At 41.9% G+C, this 9,221-nt stretch overlaps 3 protein-coding genes across 3 annotated transcripts; all 3 read left to right on the top strand.

The window, feature by feature from the left end:
• The first annotated feature begins 113 nt into the window (after positions 1 to 113).
• LOC122785764 (GTPase IMAP family member 4-like) lies at positions 114 to 1,670 on the top strand. The gene is made up of 2 exons (XM_044051706.1): positions 114 to 248; positions 575 to 1,670. The coding sequence occupies exons 1-2, from the start codon at positions 230 to 232 to the stop codon at positions 1,594 to 1,596; spliced, it is 1,041 nt and encodes a 346-aa protein (XP_043907641.1). The 5' UTR covers positions 114 to 229; the 3' UTR covers positions 1,597 to 1,670.
• Positions 1,671 to 1,798: 128 nt separating this feature from the next.
• btr02 (bloodthirsty-related gene family, member 2) lies at positions 1,799 to 5,834 on the top strand. Its single transcript, XM_044051704.1, has 7 exons — positions 1,799 to 2,091; positions 3,021 to 3,293; positions 3,390 to 3,467; positions 3,560 to 3,808; positions 3,884 to 4,031; positions 4,132 to 4,158; positions 5,103 to 5,834. Exons 2-7 carry the CDS (start codon positions 3,024 to 3,026, stop codon positions 5,645 to 5,647), a joined length of 1,317 nt encoding a protein of 438 aa, XP_043907639.1. The 5' UTR covers positions 1,799 to 2,091; positions 3,021 to 3,023; the 3' UTR covers positions 5,648 to 5,834.
• A 120-nt stretch (positions 5,835 to 5,954) lies between these two features.
• On the top strand, positions 5,955 to 8,990 carry cldnk (claudin k). The gene is made up of 2 exons (XM_044051708.1): positions 5,955 to 6,368; positions 7,262 to 8,990. Exon 2 carries the CDS (start codon positions 7,443 to 7,445, stop codon positions 8,088 to 8,090), a length of 648 nt encoding a protein of 215 aa, XP_043907643.1. The 5' UTR covers positions 5,955 to 6,368; positions 7,262 to 7,442; the 3' UTR covers positions 8,091 to 8,990.
• Positions 8,991 to 9,221: the final 231 nt, after the last annotated feature.

Below are 9,221 nucleotides of genomic sequence, written 5' to 3'. Positions count from 1 at the left end.
AACACTAGTGATTGTGAATGTGATCACACGTGACAGTTTCTGACCCTGAGGACATTTTCCACTTTATATTAAATCTGGTGTCCAGTTACCTCATCAACAGAGAAAGAGAGAGAGAGAGAGAGAGAGAGAGAGAGGAGGGAAAATCAGACATGCGCTTTCACTATATAACAGTTACAGTGATGAGTTGAGACACTCAACTTTAAAACAGTGTGTGCCATAAATTTGACAAATGGATAAAAGGAAGAAAGGTAAGCTATTTAATTTATTACGTATCTACTGTATGTGATAAACAAACATTGCATGGAAATGAGTGTAAATGAAGCTCTAAGATTATAAAGGTTAGTCAATTGATATTAATTATCATAATGTTAGCGTTTATCTAACACTCCTGGTTTGGACTTGTTGTTTGGTCAGTGTGAGAATTGACTTTACATTTTAATTAGATAACCATGATTTCTATTTCATCTTTATCTACTGACACTAGGTCAATAGATAGGTCAGTAGGTCAAACCTCAGTGAATCGCACTTACTTCAGTTCTTTCTGAAGTTCAACTGAAATGTTCTTTCATCATAGGCTCAACTGAATTGAGGCTTATGGTGGTTGGAAGCAGTGGACCATCTCAGTTCCAACTAACCAATGCCATACTTGGGAGGGAGGAGTTTCCTAAGGATATCGCCAGCATTTCTGGCAGCATGAAGAATTCTGGAGAGCTGGCTGGTAGACGAGTGGCCGTGGTTAATGGACCAAGCATCTATGAAAAGGATATTTCTCAAGCAAAGAGAAAGATGGAGCTGAGGAGGTCAAAGTGCTTGTGCATCCCTGGTCCCCATGCTTTTCTTGTTGCCTTTGACATAGAGAATATTTCCCCGAATGATATAAAAACTCCCAGACTGATGAAGGAACGCTTTGGGTGTCACTGTCTGAGGCACTGCATGGTCCTCCTGGCCACTGAGGGACATCTGGAGGATGCTGTGTTGGAAGACAAGGTGCTGAAGACCAACTGGCACCTGAAAGAACTTATCCAAAAGTACGGAGGACGCTTTCACACTTTCAGCAAGAATTGGAGAGATCGCAGCCGGGACCAAGCACTCCTGCAGAAGATAGAGTGGCTGGTGGCCTCGTTAGGAGGAGGTTGCTTCTCAAGCAGAACCTTCCAGACGGCAGAGGACTACGTGAAGAAGGAGGAGAAGAAGCTCAGAAAGCAGAGGGCGGCAGAGATAGAGAAGGCATGGAATGAGATGGAGAAGCAATACATAGCAGAGGAGCTGTATCATCAGAAAGATGCCTACACAACCAGTGTTGGTGCTGAGATAAGAGCTAAGGCAGAGATGGACAATGAGTGGCTCAGAACCTCTCTGGCCAGAGGACTGGGGACAGGGTTTATTGTGGGAGCTGTTCTGGGAGCGTTGGTTGGGTCTATAGAGGGTCCAGGAGGAATGGTTCTTTATGGGATCATAGGTGGTGCAGTTGGAGGATCAGCAGGAGGAACGGCCCAGGTAGCTATAAAGCACATGGAAGACAGAGTGGCTCCACCTGCCCGACTCAACTTCAACTCAATCTTTATCAACCGCTTCTTTGCAGCTCCTCGACCATGATGATGAGACACTCACTTTTTATCTGTTAGTCAAAACAATAGTAATCTTGGTATCTCATTGTTGATTATGTAGTTTCAGAAGATAAAGTAATGGACGATTCCTAAACATGATTACCACGCATACTCCTTTGAATTTTATCTTTTTTAGATAGTCAAAAACAATAAATCTCAGTAAATGAAGGTATGTTAAATAACATGATTACTGATGGCGGTTTTGTTGTTTGTTACGTAACCATATAACATTTTGTCCATCCCCCAACATTTCCTGGAGTCTTGCTGTGGGTTAGTTAAAGTGTAGCTCAGATAACATTCAGGGTGGAGTCAAAACTGGGAGTGCTATTGTTTAAGACAGCCCCGTCCTAGACAGCTCACACACACACACACACACACCTTAATGCACCTGTTAAACATTGCATTCCTTATGTTACCTTGAAACTGTGAACCGAAGCAGTAGAGACCGACTACAGTGCCGTCCGGATAAGAACAACTGGTGTCGGTAAGAACACACTTGGCTCTTTAAACTTTTCTTTGTTGTTTTCTGTTTCGGTTTAGGGAAACATTCCTGTGAATCAAAGAAGCACGTTACCTAATCGGAGGTTGTCAAAAGTCAGGAATCACACATGTCATGTCGGGCAACTTTAAGTATTCAGTAATGATCATTTGTTGTGATGTTGTAGCGATGCAAATAACCATTTGTTGGCCACCTGTTTGACAACATAGTTGTCATTTCAACTTTCACAAAGCTGCTTCCGTTCTCATGATCACAAAGAAAATTGGTTTAATTCTAATGTTTGTGGTAGAACACAATCAAAGGGCTGGACTAAACATAGCATGAACTTGAGTCCAGTTAAAAGTTAAAAGAGTTAAACATTAAAAGAAGCATGTATCTATCTGTTCATCATGTTAAATATGAGAGGAATGTTGTATTCAAGAACATGACGTCCATTCTTCCACATATAGTTGTTATGTAGTTTTCAGAATATCAGCGAACAATCATGCAGCAACATGTACTCAGTGGGGGTAGTGTACCAAGAGAACTTTGTCTTTATATTTCATTTTAGCATTTATATTTTCAGTTAAGTTATACCTATACTATATTGAACTTTGCACTCTGGTTGATATACAACATTACAATACTTAATACACATTTCATTAAATAACACAATAACCTTTTAAAAAAAGTATTTGGGGGCCTCTGATTCTTTACTAGAGAATCTGTATTTAGTATGTTCCACTTTTCCAACATTTCAATTAATTTGAATTTAAGTAGCAGACTTTTGTTTTTCTTCATCCCTCAACCCCTCAGATTTTTCTTGTGGGAACCACAGGGAACCGCTATTCATAAAATATATAGTCTTTGTCCATATAGTCTACAGAAAATCCCTCAATACTTTGTTGACTTTACCATGATGTTGTTATTTTCAGAGAATGGCCTCCACCATCAGCCTCCTCCCCGAGAAGCACTTTCTGTGCTCTTTGTGCAAAGACATCTTCACCAACCCAGTTACCATACCATGTGGACACAGCTTCTGTTTGTCCTGCCTCTGCCACTACTGGACACGACACCTGTCCAAATACTGTCCGCACTGTAAGAGAATCTTCACCGACAGGCCCGACCTCAGTGTCAACCGCATTCTGGCAGAAATCTCAGACAAATACAGGAAAAACCGACCACAGAAACCACCCGATGAAGAGAAGGTACTAACCTATCATATAATAAGAGAAGGTATAATGTAATCATTAATAAATGCAGTATATTTGTGTATGCCTGTGCCACTGCTGCTGCACCTACAGGTTATAGATGTGGAGCAAATGATTCAAGAAAGGCTGCAGAAGATAGAAAGGTTGAAGTATTCTCTCGAGCTTCAGAAGGTGTGTTGAAACCCATCCGTAAAACAAATAATATCTTTAATATATTTATTCAAAATGTATAACTTTAAAAGATGATAATCGTGTCCAATCAGAGCTCTTACCTCAGAGAGGTGCGGGACAGCCAGAAGGTGTTCTCTGCCCTGGTGAATGCCATGGAAAAGAGTCACAAAGCAGTTGTTGCTGCAATTGAAGAGCGACAGATAGAGGAGGAGAAGAGAGTAGAAACACTGGTGAAAGAGCTGGAACAGGAAGTCCAGGAGCTGAGGAAGGAGACCACGGAGTCTGACCATCAGGTTCCTGAAAATGCTGATCAGAGTGACGATACAAAGCAGGTCCCGCTGGTATGCACCTTCATTTACAACAGATGACACAGCTATCATGCTGAAGTGCTAACGTCTCTTCTCTATGCCATGCAGAGCACCCTTTCCACTTTTTCCATCTCTGACATGAAGGACTGGTCTAAGGTTATCATAGAAACTGACCCTTGTATTGGTGTCACAAGACGAGCCTTGTCAGACATGATGGATATGATTAAACAAGAAGTCAACAGGCTCTCCAAATCTGGTGAGTAATAATACAAATGTTTTCTTTTAATAACTTCCAATCAGATAACTAAATGTATATAAGTGACATGTCTTTTCCCCCCATTCCCCCTCCTCTACAGAGCTTAAGAGAACAGAGAAATATACAGGTAAGTCTTTGTCTGCACATAAATGGAAATTACAGATGATCTCGTAGATTTTTGGAGAACTGAGAAGGTTTGAAATGTATCAATACCTAAAGAAAGAAGGAATTGCATAGTCATAAATGAAAGATGCTCAGTACTTGGGGCAGCCAAACTGAAACTAAACCAAAGTCAACTGGTGGCACCGGGCCTAGTTAGGGGGGTTTTAAGCATGATGCTATTGCCTTCATGAATACAATAGCCATACAGTTTAAGGCAGGGGTCTCAAACTCAAATGACCCGTGGGCCACTGACGGTTTCGTCTGGTCAGTCAGGGTCCAGTCAAGTAAAAAAAAAAGCCCAACTTTTTTGGGAAAAGCAACAGTTGCGGTGGACGGTATGAGCTCATATCATCAATATGCCGTATTAATTCCTTTTTTTTTATATGTACTCTGTTGCCTCGTGTGAGCTTTTCTGTCTTTTACTTCTTCTGTCTTTTATAGATTATTCTGTACAGCACTTTGGTCCACTGTGTTTGTTTTAAAGTGCTTTACAAATAAAGTTGGATTGGATTGGTGTGGTTGTTTTAATATGCAACAATAAAAAAAAAACCTATTTATGATGCAAAATTAATCTATTCATTTAAAAATAAAAACATATAGAAATGACTCGTTACAACTTGATATTGTTTGGAGGACCACATGAAATCGGATGTGGCCCCCGGGCCACCACTTTGAGACCCCTGGTTTAAGGGGTTTTCCATTAAATTGTCTTTGTGGACTAATGTAATAACATGCTTTTTGTGGGCCCCAATCTCCCTGGTCATTAATTGCCTTTGTAATATTAAAGGATGACAATGTCTTGCCTTTTTTAGTTGCGGGATTTTTGAAATAGATGAAGGGTGTTGTTTCTGTGCTTGGTGCTGTTTTGTTTGCCACCTCCTTAAACATTTCGCTTCTGTGTCTTTCCAGTGGATATCAATCTGAGTGCGAAGACAGCTCACCCCTTCCTGTCTGTCTCAGATGACAGAAAACAGGTGAGACACACAGACAAGCATCAAGAGGTACCAGATAACCCCAAGCGATTTGACCGGGTGGCAAACGTGCTGGCCAAAGAGAGCCTTCAAAGTGGGCGGTGCTACTGGGAGGTGGAGGTCGGGGAGAAGGTTGAGTGGAACTTAGGTGTTGTGAGGCAGTCCATAAACAGGAAGGGCAAGTTCACTGTCTGCCCTGCAAATGGCTTCTGGACTTTAAGCCTCAGGGCTGGAGGTCAGTACATTGCCAACACGTCTCCTGTCACCACAGTGGCTCTGGAGCAGAAACCAAAGAAGGTGGGAGTGTTTGTGGACCACACAGAGGGCCGTGTGTCTTTCTACTGCGCAGAATCTGGTGTCCATATTTACACATTCACGGATACCTTCACTGACAAGCTTCATCCATTCTTCAGTCCAGGTCGTCTACATGGTGGTAAAAATGCTGCTCCCCTCATCATCTCTTCTAGCTTTTGTAGTATCTGAACATCAAAATCAGTAAAAGACAATTTTTTAAACTCCAGTGCAATATCTATTCTGTTTGATAAAATTTCTTTTTTTTTATTAATTTATACAATGAACCACATTTACACTGAACAGTGAACAAGATGTTGTATGACGGCCAACTCCCTACACTCAAAAACTTCAAAAAAACCCATAAACAGATTGAAAAGAAAAGAATAAAAGAGAAGACTCTCATAAATGAACAAGTGAGTCCGAACTGAAAAAAAAAGAGAAGAAAATGGGTTGCTGAGTTGGATGGATGTAAGGGGGTGCAGGGCTGGGACAGAGGTTGAAGAGGAGCAGGGAGGGAGGGCACAGAGAAACAGCAGGACATTGTGCTCGTACACCAGGCACTGGGAGACACACTCAAACACGTTCATGCATTCACGCAACAACACTGCCGTGCACACAAGCGCATGCTTCTGCCCACTGGCACACAGACTTGCGCTGGCATCTCGGAGGGCAGCCCCATCTCCAGTCCAGTCCTGGGTGTCGAAACGGATCGACCCCCTTTACTGTAGTTCAGCTTAGCTCAGAGACTGAGCCGTCCCTCCTTTCCAGTCTTCCCGTGGACTAAAACTGAAATCTCAGGGACGCCATTCACAACTTCAAGCATCTACAACTGATCAACACAAACAAAGGACCAGTGACAATATCCAGTGAACCAAGGGGACCAGAGAGAATCCACTGTATTTCATCTGAGGTAAATATTTTCATATTCACATAACATCCTCTGTTTGTTAAAAAAAAGGTGATATGTTTGAGTTCTATAAAGTACGTGTGTGGTGCCTTTTATTACAATATTCACAACAAGTGTTACATTTCTGTGAAATGATCCTGTTTTTCCATTGCTTCGTCATTATAGCATTATTCCCTGAAGAGTACTTTAATCAAAATAGGCTTGGCCATTTGTTGAAGCACTGATAAGGCAAATTTTTCAAAAGCAAATGTCTGAGGGCCTTCAGGAAACACTGAAGGATTTAGAGAAACATTCATTATCACGAGTGTATGCACAGTGTTTTGTTACAGTAGGAGAATGTGGGCCAATCAGAATGTTGTTTTTTTTCCACGAAACACATATCTTTCCTACTTTTCCTCATATATATATTATCAAGTAATAATCTCCCTATATGGACTCCTAAGATGTTCATTTGTCTACCAGAAGTCCTTTGTTTGAGATGATCTCGTACAAGTAGGTCTTGATTCACAGAATTGGTCAAATGTGGGGAGACTGAGAGCTGTGATATAGAGATGATACAGGTCATCCTGGCCCACTCTACGAGCTTTCATGAAAGCTGCTTGTGTTCGAAGTCTCCTCATGTTTTCCTGAGATAATCCACTCACCCAACAAGGCGTAGCTGGACACCCACAGCTGTGTCAAAGACGGCTATTCTCTGTGGTTCTTAGTGGAATCCACTGAACATGGGCCTCACAGCCCGTCTCCAAATATTTATGATAACTATATGCCCCATTAGTCCTTTCATACGTAGCTAATGTGATGCAGTAAAGTATTGAAAGAAGTTACAGGCATTTTTGTATTTGTGAATTTTCACCATGAGGAATAAAATCTGATTTCAATTGTTTTCTGAATTTTAGGACACCTAACCTGACGCAAGCTGACCTACATCAACGTCATCGCAACCAGACTGAGGATCCAGTAGTTGTGGACGTTTTGCAGTACTGTAGACTGTCACATTTCTTTACGGGACTGTAAGTGGGCCCTCTGCAACAGACAAATATAAAACCAAGACAAATCCAACCCAATTCAAACAACACCATGGCTACCACGGGCATGCAGTTGCTGGGCCTAATCCTGTCCCTAATGGGCTGGGTGGGTGGGGGAGTGGTCTGTGCCCTCCCCCTGTGGAGGGTCACTGCCTTCATCGGTAACAACATAGTGACAGCTCAGATCATTTGGGAAGGCCTATGGATGACTTGCATTGTGCAGAGCACAGGTCAGATCCAGTGTAAAGTGTATGACAGTTTACTGGCTCTGCCCAGTGACATGCAGGCTGCCCGGGGCCTCACCGTGTTCTCCGTCCTGCTCTGTGGTGTGGCTCTGGCCATGGGGGTTGTGGGAGTCAAGTGCACCAAGTGCATCGGTGTAAACAGCCTCAAAGCCCGCGTTGCTCGCATCTCTGGAGCCCTTTTCGCTATCGCAGGGTTCCTCTACCTTGTGCCCGTCTGCTGGACTGCTCACTCCATCATCAAGGATTTCTATGACCCACATGTTGCAGCTCCACACAAGCGTGAGCTTGGTCCTGCCCTTTACATCGGCTGGGGGGCTTCAGCTTTGCTCCTTATCGGAGGGTCTCTGCTCTATACTGGGTCAAGTCCTCCCGGTATCCCAGGCTCTCCCACTTTTAGCAGTGGAGAAAGTAGTCCTCGCAGGGCACCTGCCTCACAGGTCAAAGGTTATGTCTAATTCCCCAAAACATCTGATTGCCTTCAAGTCTGACAAACCTGTTTTCTCTCCCATTGATTTCCCCTCCTGTAATGATTTTATATTTAATGTTATTCTTCTATTTTGCTTTTTTCTTTGAAAAGCCACAGGAGGCTGTTTAGGGAAAATCGAACTCATTCTATGACTCCATACCTGATACCCTCAAATAACACATTTCTCTGTCTGTCAGTGTAAAATACAATAAAGTTTTTGATTGTCCAAATCTTCTAGTGAAAGAATGCGAGTGTGTGTGTCCACATTTTTACATACATAAAAGCCATTAAACACTCTCACAACCAAATGAAGATGCATGTTTAAGAAGGCCAATATTTGTTTGTCTCGTTTATGTAAATGCAAATATGTGTTCAGCTGTGAAGAACAATAGAACAATAGGAGTGTGTGTACATTTGCTTGTGGCGCCATATTATGAGTGTGTGTGGTCCATTACTTTCCATCTCCTATCCCTCTCTAAGCTGACACATACTTGGCACAATATATACTGTACTATAGTTATGTAGCTTCTTTTTTTTATAATACAAAAATATTTCTCATAATAATCAAGACCTATAGCACCATTTAAAGCCGCCTCCCACCAACATCACACCTGATAAGCTAAGAAATCAGTGAAGAGGGTGAAGGCCATACGATCATCATAAATATTATCACATGATATTAAAGCAGCTCCATTTGGATGTGTCCTGTGATTTTTCAAATCTGTCAGATTTTGTCCCTAATTAGTAGTAAATGATCATCCTTGGTAAAAATGAAACATAATTGTTGTTTTTGTGTGTGTGTGTGTGTGTGTGTGTGTGTTGTAAACCAAATGTAAACATTTACATTGACTCCTTACAAATAAATGCCCTGTCTCCTTTTAACAACAAATCTGACCATAGTTGTAGATATTTCAGTTTTTCTTTTCTTTTCTGTCTCTGACAGCAGAGGACAGAGAAACACAATGCCACTTTATAAAGCAATACAGCACCACAGTAACAATGGGCATCAGTGTTCCATGTGCCAGGTAGTGACTCATTCATGACCTAAGCAGGCCTTTTTCCCAGTGTTGGTCCAGTAATGTTGTGAATACAGTAAAACAATATGTGCTATTGGAAAGCA

The sequence above is a fragment of the Solea senegalensis genome, linkage group LG19, assembly GCF_019176455.1.
Source record: "Solea senegalensis isolate Sse05_10M linkage group LG19, IFAPA_SoseM_1, whole genome shotgun sequence".
In the NCBI taxonomy this organism is placed as follows: Eukaryota; Metazoa; Chordata; class Actinopteri; order Pleuronectiformes; family Soleidae; genus Solea; species Solea senegalensis.
This window is presented reverse-complemented; position numbering and strand designations above follow the sequence as displayed.

Bases quoted from the DNA above. Each gene is read 5' to 3' on its own strand.
- cldnk (XM_044051708.1), top strand. From the start codon at position 7,443: ATGGCTACCACGGGCATGCAGTTGCTGGGCCTAATCCTGTCCCTAATG.
- btr02 (XM_044051704.1), top strand. From the start codon at position 3,024: ATGGCCTCCACCATCAGCCTCCTCCCCGAGAAGCACTTTCTGTGCTCT. The intron at 3,809-3,883 runs GTATGCACCTTC...TATGCCATGCAG, and splicing joins ATACAAAGCAGGTCCCGCTG to AGCACCCTTTCCACTTTTTC. The intron at 4,159-5,102 runs GTAAGTCTTTGT...GTGTCTTTCCAG, and splicing joins GAGAACAGAGAAATATACAG to TGGATATCAATCTGAGTGCG.